This window comes from Tachyglossus aculeatus, chromosome 10, assembly GCF_015852505.1.
Source record: "Tachyglossus aculeatus isolate mTacAcu1 chromosome 10, mTacAcu1.pri, whole genome shotgun sequence".
Classification (NCBI taxonomy): domain Eukaryota; kingdom Metazoa; phylum Chordata; class Mammalia; order Monotremata; family Tachyglossidae; genus Tachyglossus; species Tachyglossus aculeatus.
The window spans coordinates 55,096,774-55,115,691 of record NC_052075.1 but is presented as its reverse complement, the minus strand read 5'-3'; the positions used below and the strand labels follow the sequence as shown (position 1 = coordinate 55,115,691).

Here is an 18,918-nt window from a genome sequence, read left to right as displayed (position 1 = left end):
AACCCACGACCTCTGACTCCCAAGCCAGGGCTCTTTCCACTGAGCCACGCCGCTTCTCTTGTAGCCCAGGGCCCCTCTGACAAAGCACAGGTGTGGGTAGGACATATTTACCAACTCTGTTCGATGGCCGTCTCCCAAGGGCTTAGTCCAGTGCTCTGCACATGGTAAGTGTTCAGTAAATACGATTGATTGATGATTGATGGATTGATTGGTTTTTAGGTGGCCCTGGTCTACCCCAACAACGACCCGGTCATGTTCACCGTGGCTTTCTACGGCTGTCTCCTGGCAGAAGTGATCCCAGTGCCAATAGAAGTGCCTCTCACCCGCAAGGTACCGGCAGAGGGACCGAGCCGTCGGACTGGGGTGGAGTAGGGGCGGGGGGCTCCCCGGTGTCACCCGGGGGACGGGCGAGACCGCCGCAGACCAGGCTAAGAAGCCGGGCTGAGGTGGGATGGCGTTAGTAGCCGGGGAATCGATCGGGAACCCATCGGGCCCAGTGGACCACATTAAGCAGTGGAAAGAGCCCGGGCTTTGGAGTCAGAGATCATGGGTTCAAATCCCAGTTCTGACAAATGTCAGCTGTGTGACTTTGGGCAACTCACTTCACTTCTCTAGGCCTCAGGTCCCTCATCTGGAAAATGGGTGTGAAGACTGTGAGCCCCCCCGCGGGACAACTTGATCACCTTGTAACCTCCCCAGCGCTTAGAACAGTGCTTTGCACATAGTAAGCGCTTAATAAATGCCATTATTATTATTATTAAGCACTTGGGCGAACCCAACAGAGGCACAAGACCCGCCCCCAGCCCACGGAGCACTTCCTCTCTTGTTACCAGGAAAGCCAGAGCAGCCGCCACTGGGCTCTAAGGATGGGAACGTCTCCTGCGCTCCGGCCGGGGAGCCAGGGGGCCGATCCGCGATTCCCGACGACAGTTGCCGGGGAGGCTCCGTCCCGTTCTCTTGGAGGCCAGAGGCCTGCCAGCCGGCAGATTGAGGGGGGCATGGGAGGGGCCGACCTCCGCTCCCCCAGAGCTGAGTTTCTCCCTCCGTCTCTCCCCACTCGCAGGACGCCGGGGGCCAGCAGATTGGCTTCCTGCTGGGGAGCTGCGGCATCGCTCTGGCCCTCACCAGCGAGGTGTGCCTCAAGGGGTTGCCAAAGACTCAGAACGGAGAGATCGTGCAGTTTAAAGGTGGGTGACGGCCGCCCTCCAAATCACCCACCCCTGCCCGCCCCACTCTGCCCGCTGCCGAACCGGCCCTCGGCCATCCGATAGAGCTGGGACTTTCCCGGCCCGGGCTTTCGACCGACCGGCTGCCTCACCCCCGAAGGAGATGCTTGAACCCAACGAGGCTGGAGGAATCGGGAGTCGGGTTCTCGAAGAAGAGCGAGGCCGGGAAAGCCTCCGTGGGTGAGGTAGAAGGGGGCAGCAAAGAAAGGGGATGAGGAATCTGGCCATTTGCAAGCTCCCGTCGTGGTTAGTTGGTGGGACAACGCTCTCCCTGTCTGCTGACGGGCGGGGGTTCGGGCTCCCTGGCTGTCGACGGCGGGGTCGCTGATCTCCTTGGCTGACGACGGCGGGGGGCTCAGCTCTATCAGGCTGGTGATGGGGCGTCCCGGTCTCCCTGGGGGGTGCTGGTCACCCTGGCTCCCGACACGGGGCGGTCCGGCCACCGTGGATGTTCATTCATTCACTTAATCATATGAGCACTTACTGTGTGCAGAGCACCGTACTAAGCGCTTGGGAAGTACAAGTTGGTGACGTACAGAGACGGTCCCTACCCCACAACGGGCTCACCGTCTAGAAGGGGGAGACAGACGACAAAAACAGAACACGTGGACAGGTGTCAAGTTGTCAGAACAAACAGAAATAAAGCTCGATGCACATCATTAACAAAATAAATAGAAGAGTAAATATGTACTAGTAAAATAGAGTGATAAATCTGTACAAACATATATACAGGTGCTGTGGGGAGGGGAAGGAGGTAGGGCGGGGGGATGGGGAGGAGGAGAGGAAGGAGGGGGCTCAATTTTGGAAGGCCTCCTGGAGGAGGTGAGCTCTCAGTAGGGCTTTGAAGGGAGAAAGAGAGCTAGCTTGGCGGATGTGCGGTGGGAGGCCATTCCGGGCCAGGGGGAAGACGTGGGCTGGGGGTCGACGGTGGGACGGGCGAGAACGAAGTACAGTGAGGAGGTTAGCGCCAGAGGAGTGGAGGGTGTGGGCTGGGCCGGAGAAGGAGAGAAGGGAGGTGAGGTAGGAGGGGGCGAGGTGATGGACAGCCTTGAAGCCGAGAGTGAGGAGTTTTTGCCCGATGCGTGGGTTGACTGGCAGCCACTGGAGATTTTTGAGGAGGGGAGTAACACGCCCAGAGCGTTTCTGCACAAAGATGATCCGGGCAGCAGCGTGAAGTATAGACTGAAGTGGGGAGAGACAGGAGGATGGGAGATCAGAGAGGGGGCTGATGCAGTAATCCAGTCAGGATAGGATGAGACGTCGGGGGTTCCGGTCTCCCTTACTGCTGACGGAGGGATGGTCCAGGCTCCCTGGTTGTTGACGGCAGGGGTTCCTCGGTCTCCCTGACGGCTGAAGGGGGGTTGGTTGTTGGCAGTGGGCACACCGGTCTGGTCTCCGTGGCCTTCGTCGGGGGAATCGAGCCGCCCTCGCAGATGGCGGGGGCCGTGATTGGCACTCTCTCTCTGGCTCCGCTCTAGGTTGGCCCCGGTTGAAGTGGGTGGTCACAGACTCCAAATACCTTTCCAAGCCTCCCAAAGACTGGCAGCCACACATCTCCCCCGCGGGGACGGAGCCAGCTTATATCGAGGTAGGCCGCCAAGCTGCAGCTCCCGCGCCCTGCTTCTGGGTGCCAGCTTCCTCTGAGCCCCCGCCTTCCCTTGCGGCTCATCCCGAGCCCTGGCGTCGCACCAGGCGGAGGAAGCGGCTGGCACGGGGGACCTGCGATGATGGCAGGGGGGGAATGGCGAGAGTTCGTCAGAAGGGAAGAGCGGGAGCCCGGAGGACCGGGGCAGGGTGTGCGAGGTGGCCCCAGGTCGCGGGACAGGAAAGGATCGGTGCAGGGGAGCGGAAGGAGCCGGAGGACGTGGCCTGAATAAAATGAGGGTGGACAGAGAGGGGAAGGGGGAGGGGGGCGGCGGAGACCTATCTCGCAGCCTGCCCAGTGGTTCGAAGAGTAGTGTTTTCCAGGAAGGCACCTCAAACCAAGGGCTTTGACCTCCTTTCCCTGGGGAAGGGCAGGGCAGAGGCTACCAAGGCCCGTTTATTCTGGGGTTTCTATGGGCAAGGGCCTCCCAAGGCCCCGCCTCGGCTGCCAGCATCCGGTCACTGTCCTCGACCTCCCCGCCTCGGCTACCCTGGGACCACAGTGCTTTGGCACCAGAGGGTGGAGCGGGACAGAACAGGCCAGTACCGTCCGGGGCTGGCAGCCCGTGCCCACCGTGCCCACCGTGGATTTGTCTTCCAGTACAAGACCAGCAAGGAGGGGAGCGTCATGGGTGTGACCGTATCCCGGGTGGCCATGCTGGCCCACTGCCAAGCACTGTCGCAGGCTTGCAACTACTCCGAAGGTCAGATCCCAACCTCCGTCCCTCACCCCCCAGCCCTCCCGGGCCCCGGGCACCCCGACTGACAAACAAACGCTGTTCGCAGCTGAGCAGTCTCCTGGCCTTCGAGGGCCACTGGGGTCCGGGGCCGTGGTCCTCCCCACATTTTGGGTTTATGGGAATGGCGTCAGTGGTCAGGAAGGGGGTCCCGTGTCCCCTACGGGCCAAGTCGTGGCGGCTGCGGTCCTTGGTCCCTCGGGGGCCGGGGGCTTTCTGAGAGTCTGCCCGGCCGGCTTTGTGCCGACTGCTTCCCACCCCCACCGCGTCCACTGGCTTTCCAACCCCAGGACTTGAAGGGGGAGAGAGAAGCATAGCGGAAAGAGAACAGGCCGAGAAGTAAGAGGGCCTGAATTCTAATCCCGGCTCCACCGTGTACCTGCCGGGTGACCTTGGCGAGTCACTTCACTTCTCTGGGCCTTAGTTCCCTCATCTGCAAAAATGGGATTCACTCCCTGTTCTCCCTCCTACTCCGACTGTGACCCCCATATGGAACCTGATCAATCAATCATATTTATTGAGTGCTTACTATGTGCAGAGCACTGTACGAAGTGCTTGGGAAGTACAAATTGGCAACATATAGAGACAGTCCCTACCCAACATTGGGCTCACAGTCTAAAAGGGGGAGACAGAGAAAAAAAAACCAAAACCAAACATACTAACAAAATAAAATAAATAGAATAGATATGTACAAGTAAAATAAATAAATAAATAGAGTAATAAATATGTACAAACATATATACATATATACAGGCGCTGTGGGGAAGGGAAGGAGGTAAGATGGGGGGGATGATGAGCTTGTATCTGCCCCAGCACTTAGGACAGTGCTTGGCACAAAGTAAGCGCTTAACGAATTCCCTTGTCGTTACGATTATGGGGGCCCCAAGGCCACCCGTGCCACTCTGGGGACAGTGAAAGTCCCACTCTCCGGCCCGGACAAACTTCTCTTCCTGCAGGGGAGACTGTCGTCAACGTCCTGGACTTCAAGAAGGACGCCGGGCTGTGGCACGGCATGTTTGCGGTAGGTGGTGGGGATGGTGCTGTGCTCAGCGCTGCCCTACCCGCGGGGAACTCCTACTTTAATCCCGGAGCCCGGGACGGTGGGGAGATGGGTGCCCGGGAACTGTCTTCCCGGGGCATCGGGGACGGTCACCAGGCGTTCGGAGGGCACTTGGCCAAGCCGGAGTGGGGAGCCAGGGCCCATCCCGGGGCCGTCTACGCCGGTGGCTTCTGGCCCCTGGACCACCCACCCTCTCAGCCCCAGCTGCGGGGGAGGGAGAGTCCGGTCCCTGACCTTGGTTCGTCCGTCCGTCGGTCCCCGGCTGAGGAGCGATCGACCCTCCCCCTGGGGGAGCTGAGTGCCATTCATTCATTCATCCAGTGGTATTTATTGAGCGCTTACTGTGTGCAGAGCACTGTACTCAGCGCTTGGGAAGTACAGGTTGGCAGCATATAGAGACGGTCCCTACCCAACAGCAGGCTCACAGTCTAGAAGGGGGAGACAGATGACAAAATAAAGCATGTGGACAGGTGTCAAGTCGTCAGAACCAATAGCATTAAAGCTCGATGCACATCATTAACAAAATAAATAGAATAGTAAATATGTACAAGTAAAATAAGTCTGTACAAACATATATACAGGTGCTGTGGGGAGGGGAAGGAGGTAGGGCGGGGGGGATGGGGAGGAGGAGGAGAGGGAAAAGGGGGCTCGGTCTGGGAAGGCCTCTTGGAGGAGGTGAGCTCTCAGTAGGGCTTTGAAGGGAGGAAGAGAGCGAGGTTGGCGGATGGGCAGAGGGAGGGCGTTCCAGGCCAGAGGGAGGATGTGGACCGGGGGTCGACGGCGGGACAGGCGAGATCGAGGTACAGTGAGGAGGTTAGCGGCAGCAGAGGAGCGGAGGGTGCGGACTGGGCTGGAGAAGGAGAGGAGGGAGGTGAGGTAGGAGGGGGCGAGACTGGGCACCCTGGGCAGGGCGGCAGGGGCAGCTGGCCCGATCCCTGCCCTCGGGGAGCTGACCTTATGTGGGGAGGGCGACCTGTTGAGCATGCCGGGAGCCACAGGGAGGGGCCCCCATCTAAATGGTCTCTCTCGGCCTCCCAGAACGTCATGAACAAGATGCACACGATCAGCGTCCCCTACTCTGTGATGAAGACCTGCCCTCTGTCCTGGGTGCAGCGAGTTCACACCCACAAAGGTAGGCCCGGCCTCTCACGGAGGGCCGGACGGGCTGGCCCTCACCTGGTGGCCTGGGGGGTCGAGGCAGGGATATCCTCTGTCTGCTCAACCCATCCAGCAGCACAGACGTGGGGCCAGGGAAGGAGCTTCTGGTTCACCGGAAGGCCCCGAGCCCTGGCCCCGCAACTGTCAAGATTCGAACCATTCCCTTGTCGTCTCTTGCGGCGAGATGGAGACCCTCCTGCTCCCTCCGCCCGGTCCCCCCAAAAGGTGCAGAGCCTGCCCCAGGAGTAAGGGACCCGGGCCTTGCCCTCAAGGGCCTCAGAGGATGCCCTGAGACGCAGCAGGTTCTTTGACCTTGCTTTCCCACCTCCTTGGGGAGAGTCCCCCCGGGGCCCCCTTGCCCGCTACTCCATTTCTGACTTTCCTCCCCACCCTTTGCCCCCAGCCAAGGTGGCGTTGGTCAAGTGTCGAGACTTGCACTGGGCCATGATGGCCCACCGGGACCAGAGGGACGTGAGCCTGAGTTCCCTGCGCATGCTGATCGTGACCGACGGGGCCAACCCTTGTGAGTGCCCCCCGCCATGACGGGGAATCCCAGTCAGCCCACCATCCTGTTCTGCCCCCACCCACCCCCACTCCGCCCTGTCCGGTCACGAGAGAGTGCCCGGGCATGGGAAGGCCCAGCAAAGTTGCCGGTCACCGAGGGCAAAGCCCTGGCCCCCAGACACCAGGCCTGCTCCCACCTTCCTCCACCGGCCCGCGTGGGGCCTCCGAGAGGCCGACCCTGGGCAACCCACTTCCACTACTGGTCCCAACGTGCCAACAGCGAGGGAGGGGGTCCAGAGGTTCAACCAGGATTGAGGGCAGACGGAGCAGGCCAAGTGTAGACCGTGGCCGCTCGGCACGTCCTGCTGGGACCCCGTCCCACGCGGAACAGCGTGCTGCGTGTGGCCTCGGCCCCCTGTCCGCCCTGCCCCTTCCCACCCCACTCCGTTGGCTGGTCTCGGGCACAGAGTTGCTGCCAGTCTCCCTTCAGCCTCAGCCAGTGGCCACGATCCTCTAGCCCGGGAAAGGTTTTGCCCTTTCCAGGTCGAAGTGCGGTTAGAGCTTTGGTCGGTGTCCCCTGCGAGCAGGGATGAGCGGCAACTGGGGCGTCTTGCCCTCCCCCGCTGCGCTCTCCCCGCCTCCCACCCCTACTCGGGGCACCTCCTCCGGCGTGTCGGTGCCGTCGCGCCAAGGCAGCGAGCCACTCTGGGGTCCTGAGCGGCTGCCCGCCTCCCCACAGGGTCGGTGTCGTCCTGCGACGCGTTCCTCAGTCTCTTCCAGAGCCACGGGCTGAAACCCGAGGCCATCTGCCCGTGCGCCACGTCGGCCGAGGCGATGACCGTGGCCATCCGCAGGTGCGGGGCGGTGGGGGGCTCCGGGGTGGGAGTGCTGAGGGGCAGGGGCTGGGATGGAGCAGGATGGGGCGGCCAGCCTGGGCTGGTTGGCATCTATAACGCGGTGGAGTTAGCGGCCTCCCAGATGGAAGGGGTGGCCGTTCTGTCGAGCAGCGATGGGGCTTTGCCCGGGCATCCTGTGGGCATTACCTGGGAGAAAGGGGCATACTGATTTCCCCACAGGGGCCAGCCCATCAGCGGCGACTTTTCCTCCTCCTCCTCCCCTTTCTCACCCTCCATCCTGGAGTGTCTCTCGGACATCTCTCCTCCTCCTCATCATCATCAATCGTATTTATTGAGCGCTTACTATGTGCAGAGCACTGTACTAAGCACTTGGGAAGTACAAATTGGCAACATAGAGAGACAGTCCCTACCCAACAGTGGGCTCACAGTCTAAAAGGGGGAGACAGAGAACAAAACCAAACATACTAACAAAATAAAATAAATAGAATAGATATGTACAAATAAATTAAATAAATAAATAGAGTAAAAAAAATATGTACAAACATATATACGTATATACAGGTGCTGTGGGGAAGGGAAGGAGGTAAGATGGGGGGATGGAGAGGGGGGCGAGGGGGAGAGGAAGGAAGGGGCTCAGTCTGGGAAGGCCTCCTGGAGGAGGTGAGCTCTCAGCAGGGCCTTGAAGGGAGGAAGAGAGTGAGCTTGGCGGATGGGCAGAGGGAGGGCATTCCAGGCCCGGGGGAGGACGTGGGCCGGGGGTCGATGGCGGGACAGGCGAGAGCGAGGTACGGTGAGGAGATCAGCGGTGGAGGAGCGGAGGGTGCGGACTGGGCTGTAGAAGGTCGGGCCCCCTTTCTCCTCCACCGGCCCCGGAGGGGCTTGGGCTTGAAATGGACCACCCTGCATCGTCGGTGGGCGGGAGGGCGGTCTCGTCAGCGGTGGGTTTCCGAGCCCACCCTTGGCAGCCTCTCCCGGCGGCCCGGGCCTTGTCTTGGGCACCGAATGTCACCCACCTGACAGGCTTGCCTAGTGCCAGTAGAGAGACCCTTAAAGGAGTCCTTAAATAAAGAAATGATGTATCCGTAATTTATTTATTTCTATTCCTGAATATCTCCGCTGCTAGACTGTAAACTCGTGGTGGGCAGGGGATGTGTCTGTTGTATTTTTGTGTTGTGCTCTCCCAGCTTAATAACAGTGCTTTGCACATAGTAAGCGCTTAATAAATGCCATCATTATTGTTATTATTATTGTTATTATTAATACATATTTATTACTCTATTTATTTATTTATTTTGCTTGTACATTTCTATCCTATTTATTTTATTTTGTTGGTATGTTTGGTTTTCTTCTCTATCTCCCCCTTTTAGACTGTGAGCCCACTGTTGGGTAGGGACTGTCTCTATGTGTTGCCAATTTGTACTTCCCAAGCGCCTAGTACAGTGCTCTGCACATAGTAAGCGCTCAATAAATACGATTGATTGATTGATTGATTGATTACAGTGCCATGCGTGCAGTGAGCACTCAATAATACCATTGATCGGATGATTGATCGGCGGCCAACCGGGAGGACCTGGGGGCACTGGGCCCCACCCGGCCCACCCCGCCACTCCCCCAGGGCGGTCCGTGCCCTCTGACCCTGGGGCGGCCTCTCCTGTCTCCGCAGGTCGGGTGTCCCCGGGGCGCCGCTGCCGGGACGAGCCATCCTGTCGATGAACGGGCTGAGCTACGGGGTGATCCGGGTGAACACCGAGGACAAGAACTCGGCTCTCACGGTCCAGGACGTGGGGCACGCCATGCCCGGGGGTGAGAAGACCGCGCCGGGTGGCCGGTATTGGGGTTCTCCAAGACACGGGGCCTGGGCGGCTGGGGTCCCTCCCCTGGGCCCAACTCAGCCCCGTCCGCCCGGCGCCCCTCAGCAAGCCCGGCCTTGGCTCAGGGCTCCCCGCTTTGGCCTGGGCAGGGGACCGGGAGCGGTCCCGAGGGCGGGCGCCTGACCCCTGACCCTGGGTCCCCAGGGACCATGTGCGTCGTCAGGCCGGACGGGCCCCCACAGCTCTGCAAGACGGACGAGATCGGAGAGATCTGCGTCAGCTCCCGGACCGGGGGCATGTCCTACTTCGGCCTCGCTGGAGTGACCAAGAGCACGTTTGAGGTATTTGGCCCGTCCACCCTCCCTGTCCATCACCGTCCATCCTTGCTGGGCACGCTCCTTCCCTCCCTCCCTGGGGCGGGGTCTCGGACGGCCAACGGCCCCAGGCACCCCACCCTCCGTCGTCTGTTCAGTTTCTGCTTGGGGCTTTCAGGTGATCCCGGTGAACGCGGCCGGATCCGCCGTCGGCGACGTCCCCTTCGTCCGGTCGGGCCTGCTGGGATTCGTCGGACCGGTGAGCGGCGGGTGCCCTGCCCTCCCTCGGCGGGGAACACCACCGGCTCCCGGAGCCGGCCGACCACCACAGAGGGCACCGGCCCCAGGCCGGGGCACCGAGGGGAGGCCCAAGGGAAGGTCGTCACCGGGCTTGGCCCTCGGCCGGCCGGCGACCTCCGGGCAACCTGGGTCGGCGAGGGAGAACCCCCCTGGGGCCGGGAACTAAGCCGGTTGCTTCGGTGGATTGGGATAAGCTGAGGCGTACTTCCCTCCACCTCCCTTTCGATGGGGTCGGCCACCCCTTCCTCTCTCCCCCCGGACACCCCTCTGGGGTAATGCCTCCTCCCGACTCACACACACGCTTGGGGTAACGCCGCCACAGTGATCTCACCAGGCGGCCATCTCTCCGTGTAACTAGAGAGAAAGCATCCCGTTCCATAACCTCTAGATCATCAGCGCTTTACGGGCAGGGAAGGTGTCTGCTAATCGTGCAGTATGGTAGTCGCCCAAGCACTTAGTACAGTGCTCTGAACGTAGTAAGTGCTCGGTAACTACCGTTGATTGATGGATCAGGCCCGCACGGTGAGCAGGTTCTGCCCAGTGCCCGTGGGCCCGTCCACATCCAGCGGTCGGGGCCGGGGACGCCTTCCGCCGACTCGTCCCCCCCGGCGAGCGGCCCCAGCCACCCGGGCGGAGGGGACCGGCCGGCCGAGGGGGGCCGCAGGACCGTCTCCCCCACCAGCCCAATGCACTGAGCGGGTGGGTCTCCCTCCAGGGGAGCCTGGTGTTCGTGGTGGGGAAAATGGATGGGCTGCAGATGGTCAGCGGTCGCCGACACAACGCCGACGACATCGTCGCCACCGGCCTGGCCGTGGAGTCCATCAAGACGGTCTACCGAGGGAGGTGCGTGGCCCCGGACCCCGGCTCGCGGGAGGTTCACGCAACCCTGGCCGGGCGCGGGCGGAGCAGATGCCACCCGCCGGGCACAGGGGTCGGGTCTCGTTTGGACAGTGTCTCCAGGCCCTCGTGTGCCCTCACACAGTGGATATGGGGTTTTCATCCCAGGGTGGGCAGGAGAGCCTCCCCGACGTACCCTGCGGTCCCCGGTGAGGGGTCACGGGAAGGGATCGGCCGAGAGCCGGGAATTTTGGCTTCAATGCACTGGGGGGCCCAGGTGGGGCACCTGAGGCTGAGGGGGAGCCGGCCCCCGGCCCCCCGCCCCGAAGCAGCGTGGCTCAGTGGAAAGAGATGGGCTTTGGAGTCAGATGTCATGGGTTCAAATCCCAACTCCACCAACTTTCCCCCTCGTCCCCCTCTCCATCCCCCCATCTTACCTCCTTCCCTTCCCCACACCACCTGTATATATGTATATATGTTTGTACGTATTTATTACTCTATTTATTTTACTTGTACATATCTATTCTATTTATTTTATTTTGTTAGTACGTTTGGTTTTGTTCTCTGTCTCCCCCTTTTAGACTGCGAGCCCACTGTTGGGTAGGGACTGTCTCTATGTGTTGCCAACTTGGACTTCCCAAGCGCTTTGTACGGTGCTCTGCACACAGTAAGCGCTCAATAAATACGATTGATGACGATGATGATGATGAACTGTCAGCTGTGTGACTTTGGGCAAGGCACTTAACTTCTCTGGGCCTCAGTTCCCTCATCTGTAAAATGGGAATTAAAACTGTGAGCCCCCCATGAGACAACCTGATCTCCTTGTAACCTCCCCAGTGCTTAGAACGGTGCTTTGCATATAGTAAGCGCTTAACAAATGCCATCATTATTATTATTATTACTAAGAGAGGGGCGCCGGACCCTGGGGACCTCGCCCCTTGGGCTTCCAGCTGGCCCGGGACTTCCCTCCGGGGGTGTGATCTCGGGTCCCGGGCCAGGCTCTGATCCCCCGCCATCCTCCCCCCGCCAGGATCGCCGTGTTCTCCGTGTCCGTGTTCTACGACGAGCGCATCGTGGTGGTGGCCGAGCAGCGGCCCGACGCCTCCGAGGAGGACAGCTTCCAGTGGATGAGCCGCGTGCTCCAGGTAGGAGAGAAGCGGCGTGGCTCAGTGGAAAGAGCACGGACTTTAGAGTCACAGGTCATGGGTTCAAACCCCGGCTCCACCATTTACCAGCTGCGTGACTTTGAGCAAGTCACTTCTCTGGGCCTCAGTGACCTCATCTGTCAAATGGGGATTAAGACTGTGAGCCCCCCGTGGGACAACCTGATCACCTCCCCAGCGCTTAGAACAGTGCTTTGCACATGGTAAGCGCTTAATAAATGCCATTATTATTATTAGGAGCTTCCCACTTCCGCCCGCCGGCGCCCCGCCTCCTCTCGTGCCCCTAAAGGCCTCAACGGCCGGGCCGCCTCAGGTTTCCACCTCTGGAAAACGGGCATCTGTTCCACCCGTGCTCCCCATGGCTCCCCTGAGCGGCCGCCCCGAGGCCGAACGGGGCGGGATGGGGAGGTGGGAGGTCGGGAGCCACGGAGAGAGTTGTAGGGATCCGAGGGAAGACCACCGACGCGAGCACGGGGTTCTGGATTCCCGCGCTCGGCCCCCCGGCCCTGGGTGGATAAAACCGAGAGCGGGAGGTGGGGCCGGGGAAGGTGATGGGGTAGATCCCCCCTCGCCTCCCCACCGATGGGCCCGGCCCTCCTGCCGCCATCCAGGCCATCGACAGCATCCACCAAGTGGGCGTGTACTGCCTGGCCCTTGTCCCGGCCAACACGCTCCCCAAGACCCCCCTGGGAGGGATCCACATCTCGCAGACCAAGCAGCACTTCCTGGAGGGCTCCCTGCACCCCTGCAATATCCTCATGTGCCCGCACACCTGCGTCACCAACCTGCCCAAGCCCCGCCAGAAGCAGCCAGGTACCGGGCCCGGGGACCCCGGGGTGGGGGGCCGGGAGAAAATCCTGGGGGACAAGCCCTGGGGCAGGGGGACCAGCTGGGGGTCCCAGATCCCCGCGCGGGATTTCCTGGGCTTTCTCCAGCCGGGGGCCTCGGCTTGCAATCAATCAATCAATCAATCGTATTTATTGAGCGCTTACTATGTGCAGAGCACTGTACTAAGCGCTTGGGAAGTACAAATTGGCATCACATAGAGACAGTCCCTACCCAACAGTGGGCTCACAGTCTAAAAGGGGGAGACAGAGAACAGAACCAAACATACCAACAAAATAAGTAGGATAGAAATGTACAAGTAAAATAAATAAATAAATAAATGGAGTAATAAATATGTACAACCATATATACATATATACAGGGCCTGTGTGGGGTGGGTTCTGTTCGGAGACGCCCCCCGAGCCGTGTCCCCGGTCTCTGGTCCCTCCAAGGGGGTGTCCGCCCGGCCCCTGGGCTCGGGGGGCGGGGGCTCAGTCTGGCTCCCCTCGGCCCCCGTCTCTGTCCAGTGGTGGGTCCGGCCTCCGTGCTGGTGGGGAACTTGGTGGCCGGGAAGCGCATCGCCCAGGCGGCGGGCAGGGACCTCGGACAGATCGAAGAGAACGACTTGGTGCGGAAGGTGAGGGGGGTCCCGGGAGGGAGGCCCCGCGCAGCGGGGCGGGGGGCGCAGGGCTCGGGGGCGCGGACCCCCCACCCCGGCACTCACTCTGGCTTGCCTTGCTTGGCGGCGGCAGCACCAGTTCCTGGCGGAGGTGCTGCAGTGGAGAGCCCAGGCCACGCCCGACCACGTGCTCTTCCTCCTGCTCAACGCCAAGGTACCCGGGGCCCGGCCACACCTCCGCCCTGCCCGACGCCCAGCGCGCCCACCGTCCCCTCCGGACGGAGGGCTAGCATCCGGCCGGCCGCTTTTTCCCCAACCTCGGTGGGAGCCCCGGATCCCTTCCGGGGGCCAGTGGAAATGACGCCGCCACCAGTGGGTCTCAATCAGTTGGAGAGAGAGCGGGGTCGGGTGGACGGGCACCCAGCTGGATGTCGAGAGACCGGGGTTGAGTCCCAGCGCTGCCTCTCCGGCCTGCTGTGTGCCCTCGGAGAAGCCCCTTACCCTCTCTGGGTCTCACTCGTCCGGTGGGGAGAAAGGGCCAGGAGGCGGCGAAGATTCATTCCTTCATTCGGTCATAATTATTAAGCACTTACTGCGTGAGGAGCACTGTACTAAGCACCTGGGAGAGGACAGTGTAATAAGCTGGCACGTTCCCTGCCCACAGCGAGGCTATAGTCTAGAGGGTGAAATGAGGCAGCGGGAGTAAAAGGGCTCCGGGGGAACGGGGGACTCCCCGGGCTGGTCCGATCCCTGGGGCGCGGCCAAGGGGGCGGGTGACGGGTGACGCGTGGCGGGTGACCCGTGGGGCCTCTGCCGTGGGAAGGGAACGACGGTGTGCACGGCCAGCTGTCTGCAGCTACACAAGCGAGCGGAGCGGATCGCCGCCACCCTGGGCGACAAGGGTCATCTCAACGCCGGGGACAGCGTGGTGCTGCTCTACCCTCCCGGTACGGCTGACGCCTCCCCACGGCGGAGGGGGCGGGGCATCGAGGCCGGCCCGGGCCGTTCCCCCTTCAATTCCCCCCCCCCCCCGCCCCACCGGGATTTGAGAAGGGGCCGGCTTTCCAGCCTCGGCGAAGCCGTTTCCCGTCGGAGGTGGTTCGGCTCCGATTGGCCCTCCCCGGCCTCCGCCCTCGGTGTCCGGGATGGGTTGGCCTCTCCTCCTGGTGGTCCTCCCTGCGGCGGACCTGCTTGTTGTCCTCCTCCCGCTCTTGTGCCCTGTCAGTAAACCAGTCATATTTATTGAGTGTTTACCGTGTGCAGAGCACTGTACTGAGCAGTTGAGAGAGTGCGATATAACAATATGACAGACACACTCTCTGCCCACAATGAGCATTTTGCGGTGCCCCCTGCGGTCCTCCCCATAGGGGATAGATATTGAGCAGTGCCTCCTTCCCGTTGGGTCCCCTTTCCACAGCCGTGCCCCCCACCCCGGAACCCGCCCCCATCTCCTCCTGTCCCCCTGACCCCCTCCGGGCCGCCATCACCACTGCAAAGCCCTGCAGAGGGAATGAGTCCGAGGCCTTCGCCGAGAGCCCGGTGGGTGGGGTGGGGGCGGCCGGGCGGCCAGCCCCGAGTGACCGTCCCCCACCCCGGGGTCTCCGCGTCTTCCGCAGGCATCGATCTCATCGCCGCCTTCTACGGCTGCCTGTACGCCGGGTGCGTCCCCGTGACCGTCCGGCCGCCCCACCCCCAGAACCTCACCGCCACCCTACCCACCGTCCGCATGATCGTCGACGTGAGTATCACCCCCCAAACCTGGTCCGTCCCAACCCCAACATGAGCCTCTCTCCTTCGGGCCCTACGGGGGAGAGCGCAAGCCACAGTCGGGAGGAGGATGGGCCGGGGCGGGGGCCGCCGGCCCTTGGGTTCACCCGGCCCGTTCCGTTTCCAGGTCAGCAAGGCCGCCTGCATCCTCACAACTCAGCCCCTCCTCAGGCTGCTCAAGTCCCGGGAGGCGGCGGGGGCCGTGGACGTGAAGACCTGGCCCACCATCATTGACACAGGTGGGGCCCTCCTCGGGGTTAGGCAAGCGCGTACCTTCCAGAGCGCCTTGGGAGGGCAGGCCGGGGGCGGGAGGGTCACAGTCATGTCCTGCTCAGGATGCCCCCGGCGAGCCTGCGTCCCCTGGCGACTCGGTGGCCCGGATCCCTGCCGGGTGCTCGGCGGGCAGGTGCCGGGGGGCGTGGGGAGCGGGCCGGCCGTCTCCCCACACCAACCGTTCTTCTTTCCAGACGACTTGCCCAGGAAACGGCTACCTCAGCTGTACAAGCCCCCCACGGCCGAGATGCTGGCCTACCTCGACTTCAGCGTCTCCACCACGGGCATGCTCACCGGGGTCAAGGTACAGTGTGGGGGCCCCCGAGGGGGACCCGCAGACCCGCCCTGCCGGGTGGCCGGGGGGACCACGGGCCACACCGGCGTCACTCACTGGTTCTCCCGCCGGCCGGGCCTCGGGGGATTGGCCGCCTCGGCAGGGTGGGCACCTCAGGTGCGAGGCGGGGCCGGTCTTCGACCTAGGGGGTCCACGGGAAGGGGAGTACAGTGCTCTGCACATAGTAAGCGCTCAATAAATACGATTGATTGATTGATTGATTGGGAGGAGGGTGGGTGCCACGCTCCGGGGCGGACCGAGAGCGAGCCTGCCGTCTATTGTGGTGGGAGGCCGGGATTTGATCCCAGTGGAAAAAGACGAGTGGCACCCAGTCAGGCCCTAGGGGGTGGGGAATAAGGTCCCGGGCACCCCCCGCCCGCCACACGCCACCGTGATGGTGCCCGGGGGCTCAGCGGCTCACGCCACGCTCCGTCCCTCGCCAGATGTCCCACGCGGCAGTGAACGCCCTGTGCCGAGCCGTGAAGCTGCAGTGCGAGCTGTACTCCTCCCGGCAGATCGCCGTCTGCCTCGACCCCTACTGCGGCCTGGGCTTCGCCCTGTGGTGCCTCTGCAGGTGGGGCCGCCGGGGGACCTCCAAGGGGCAGGGGGAGCGCGGGGAGCGGGCCCCCTCTCTCTCTCTGACTCCCCGTGTCCCCGTCTGTCTGTTCGTCGGCGGCAGCGTGTACTCGGGCCACCAGTCCATCCTGATCCCCCCGGCGGAGCTGGAAAACAACCTGTTCCTCTGGCTGGCCACCGTCAGCCAGTACCGCGTCCGGGACACTTTCTGCTCCTACTCCGTCATGGAGCTGTGCACCAAGGGGCTGGGCAACCAGGTGGACGTGCTCAAGGTGGGACGGCGCCGGCGGGGGGCCGGGGAGGGGGAACCCGGCCGCCAACCCGCCGGGCGGTCGAGGTGACTCACGGCCGGGTCCCGCAGGCCCGGGGGATCCAGCTGTCGTGCGTGCGGACGTGCGTGGTGGTGGCGGAGGAGCGGCCGCGGACGGCCCTGCAGCATTCCTTCTCCAAGCTGTTCAAGGACATCGGGCTCTCCCCACGGGCCGTCAGCGCCACTTTCGGATCCAGGGTCAACGTGGCCATCTGTCTGCAGGTGAGCGCCCGCCCCGGCCCCTCCCGGTCCCCAGAAGGATGCCCATCTCCGAGCCTGAGCCGAGGGTCTCCCTCCCCAGGGGGTCCCGTGCCCTCTGCCTCCCCTCGATCCATCAATCAGTGGTGTTTACCGAGCGCTGTATCAGAGCGCTGAGCGCTCGGGAAGGGACAGTACAACAGAGGCAGCAGACATTCCCCACCCACAAGGAGCTCACAGTCTAGAGGGAGAGACGGCCATTAAGCCGAATTCTAGACGAGGAGACGGCCATTAAACCAAATTCCAGAATGGGGAAGTGGCAGGGGTAAGGATATGGACGCAATTGCTGCACGGCAGTGGGTGAGGAGACTATCAACTGTTCTGGGGGGACGGATCCAAGCGCATAGGCAACGCAGAAAGGAGGGCAAGAAAGGGAAATGAGGGCTTAGTCAGGGAAGGCCTCTTGGAGGAGATGGGATTTTAGTAGGGGAAGAGAGGTGAACCATCGGATGTGGAGGAGGAGGATGTGGGCAAGGGGTTGGCGGCGAGACAGGAGAGGTGGAGGTACAGCGAGCGGGATAGATGTCAGAGGAGCGGAGTGTGCGGGCTGAGCTGGGGTGGGAGAGCAGTGAGGTGACGTTGGAGGGGGCGAGCCGACTGAGTGCCTTAAAGCCGACGGCGACGAGTCTCCGTTCGATAGGGAGGTGGACGGGCAACCGCCGGAGGCTGTTGAGGAGTGGGAAGGCCTGAGGGAAGCGAGCTCGGGGCACGGCTGAAGGAGAGGGCAGACGCTTGGTCCCTGAATGTCTGGCTGAGAAGCAGGCTGAATTGATTTGTGGTCGCAGCCTTGGGCATCTGGTCTCCTCACGGACCAGCCTCGGGGACCGGCCTCGGGGACGTGGCCTCCTCGGGGACACGGCCTCCTCCGGGTCTCGGTCTCAGGGACCAGCCTCGGGGTCCCAGCCACCCGGGCTGTAAAGCACGGGCCGGGGACCCCGCCGCCCGCCGTCGAGGCTGTTGGGAGCTAGTCGCCTTTGGGAGCCCCGTGTCGGGGTGGCAGACCCACTGCCCGGGCCAGGCAACGATTGCGCCTCCCTCGGGGAGCGTTGGCCAGGGGCCCATGGCCCTGGGGGAGGGCATAGGGACCCCCGTCCCGACTGGGCTTCATCTCGCCGCTGGGGTCTCACCCTCCCGGCCCCGGTGGCCATTTCACGCCGTTTCCACCCCCATCCCCGGTCCCGGAGTTTAGGGCCCAGAGCGGCAAACCCTCTAACTTCCACCTGCCCCCAGGGCACCTCGGGACCCGATCCCACCACCGTCTACGTGGATCTGAAGTCGCTGAGACACGACAGGTACCGTCCATCCGTCCGGACTGCCCGCCCTCCGCCTCCCATCCCCTCTCCCGCAGTTTCCTCCTGACGAAACAAACTCGAGCACACCCATCCGCCTTCTCTCTGGATGGGTGGCCCTCCGGTGTCCCACCTCGCACCCAGGCCCAGCAGAAATAAGGCTGGCTGTCTTTAATAAGGACATTGGGGTTGGCCCAGGGTAAATCCATCAGCCCCGCTCCCTTGCTCCCCAACTTGGCTGGTCCCAATCAATCAATCAGTCAGTCGTATTTATTGAGCGCTTACTGTGTGCAGAGCACTGTACTAAGCGCTTGGGAAGTACAAGTTGGCAACATATAGAGACAGTCCCTATCCAACAGTGGGCTCACAGTCTAAAAGGGGGAGACAGAGAACAAAACCAAACATACCAGCTCAGTAGTGAACAGCAAAAGGAGACGTCCCCCACTACCAGTTGCTAGACCTAAGGCCTCCGTACTGCCCGGACTGGGACACTTTGGGTCCCTCCCTGTCCCCAAGTGCATCACCTCGGTGACACCGGGAAGGAGCGCTTAGTTTTCTGGCTTAATTTTGAGGTGACCCCCTTTTCTCCCACAGGGTACGCCTCGTGGAACGGGGAGCCCCCCAGAGCCTGCTGCTCTCAGAGTCTGGGAAGGTAAATTCACCCCCGTCTCCCCTGGGGCCTCGCCCCCGTGGCCCCTGGAGGGATGGGGTCCTCTCAGAGGACCCTCGTGACTGTCTGTCAATCCGGGCTATTATTGAGCACCCCTTGGCGAGAGTAGCAGTTTTACCGAGCATCCCCTGCCCACGACGGGCTGACCCTCTAATGTGGGAGACAGACACAAAAAAATCTTGACCAAGAGGGTCATCAGCATCATCCTGAGGGCAGATGAAGAAGATAGATCCAAAAGGGCTTGGCGAGGGAGAGGAGGAGAGAAGCAGCGTGGCTCAGTGGAAAGAGCCCGGGCTTTGGAGTCAGAGGTCAGGGGTTCGAATCCCGGCTCCGCCAATTGTCAGCTGGGTGACTTTGGGCAAGTCACTTCACTTCTCTGGGCCTCA

At 62.1% G+C, this 18,918-nt stretch overlaps 1 protein-coding gene across 1 annotated transcript in view; it reads left to right on the top strand.

Moving 5' to 3' along the window:
* The window catches only part of DIP2B (disco interacting protein 2 homolog B), a 139,961-nt gene that overhangs the window by 116,532 nt on the left and 4,511 nt on the right, over positions 1-18,918 (top strand). Inside the window, exons 10-34 of the mRNA XM_038752224.1 lie at positions 220-330; positions 1,064-1,187; positions 2,705-2,814; positions 3,472-3,574; positions 4,564-4,628; positions 5,706-5,799; positions 6,229-6,348; positions 7,069-7,183; positions 8,850-8,989; positions 9,202-9,338; positions 9,490-9,570; positions 10,327-10,454; positions 11,479-11,593; positions 12,223-12,424; positions 12,964-13,073; positions 13,189-13,269; positions 13,879-14,002; positions 14,672-14,793; positions 14,950-15,061; positions 15,290-15,399; positions 15,873-16,003; positions 16,109-16,277; positions 16,367-16,537; positions 17,804-17,865; positions 18,457-18,514. Coding sequence (XP_038608152.1) covers positions 220-330; positions 1,064-1,187; positions 2,705-2,814; positions 3,472-3,574; positions 4,564-4,628; positions 5,706-5,799; positions 6,229-6,348; positions 7,069-7,183; positions 8,850-8,989; positions 9,202-9,338; positions 9,490-9,570; positions 10,327-10,454; positions 11,479-11,593; positions 12,223-12,424; positions 12,964-13,073; positions 13,189-13,269; positions 13,879-14,002; positions 14,672-14,793; positions 14,950-15,061; positions 15,290-15,399; positions 15,873-16,003; positions 16,109-16,277; positions 16,367-16,537; positions 17,804-17,865; positions 18,457-18,514 — 2,895 coding nt within the window. The remainder of the gene's footprint in view (positions 1-219; positions 331-1,063; positions 1,188-2,704; positions 2,815-3,471; positions 3,575-4,563; positions 4,629-5,705; positions 5,800-6,228; positions 6,349-7,068; positions 7,184-8,849; positions 8,990-9,201; positions 9,339-9,489; positions 9,571-10,326; positions 10,455-11,478; positions 11,594-12,222; positions 12,425-12,963; positions 13,074-13,188; positions 13,270-13,878; positions 14,003-14,671; positions 14,794-14,949; positions 15,062-15,289; positions 15,400-15,872; positions 16,004-16,108; positions 16,278-16,366; positions 16,538-17,803; positions 17,866-18,456; positions 18,515-18,918) is intronic.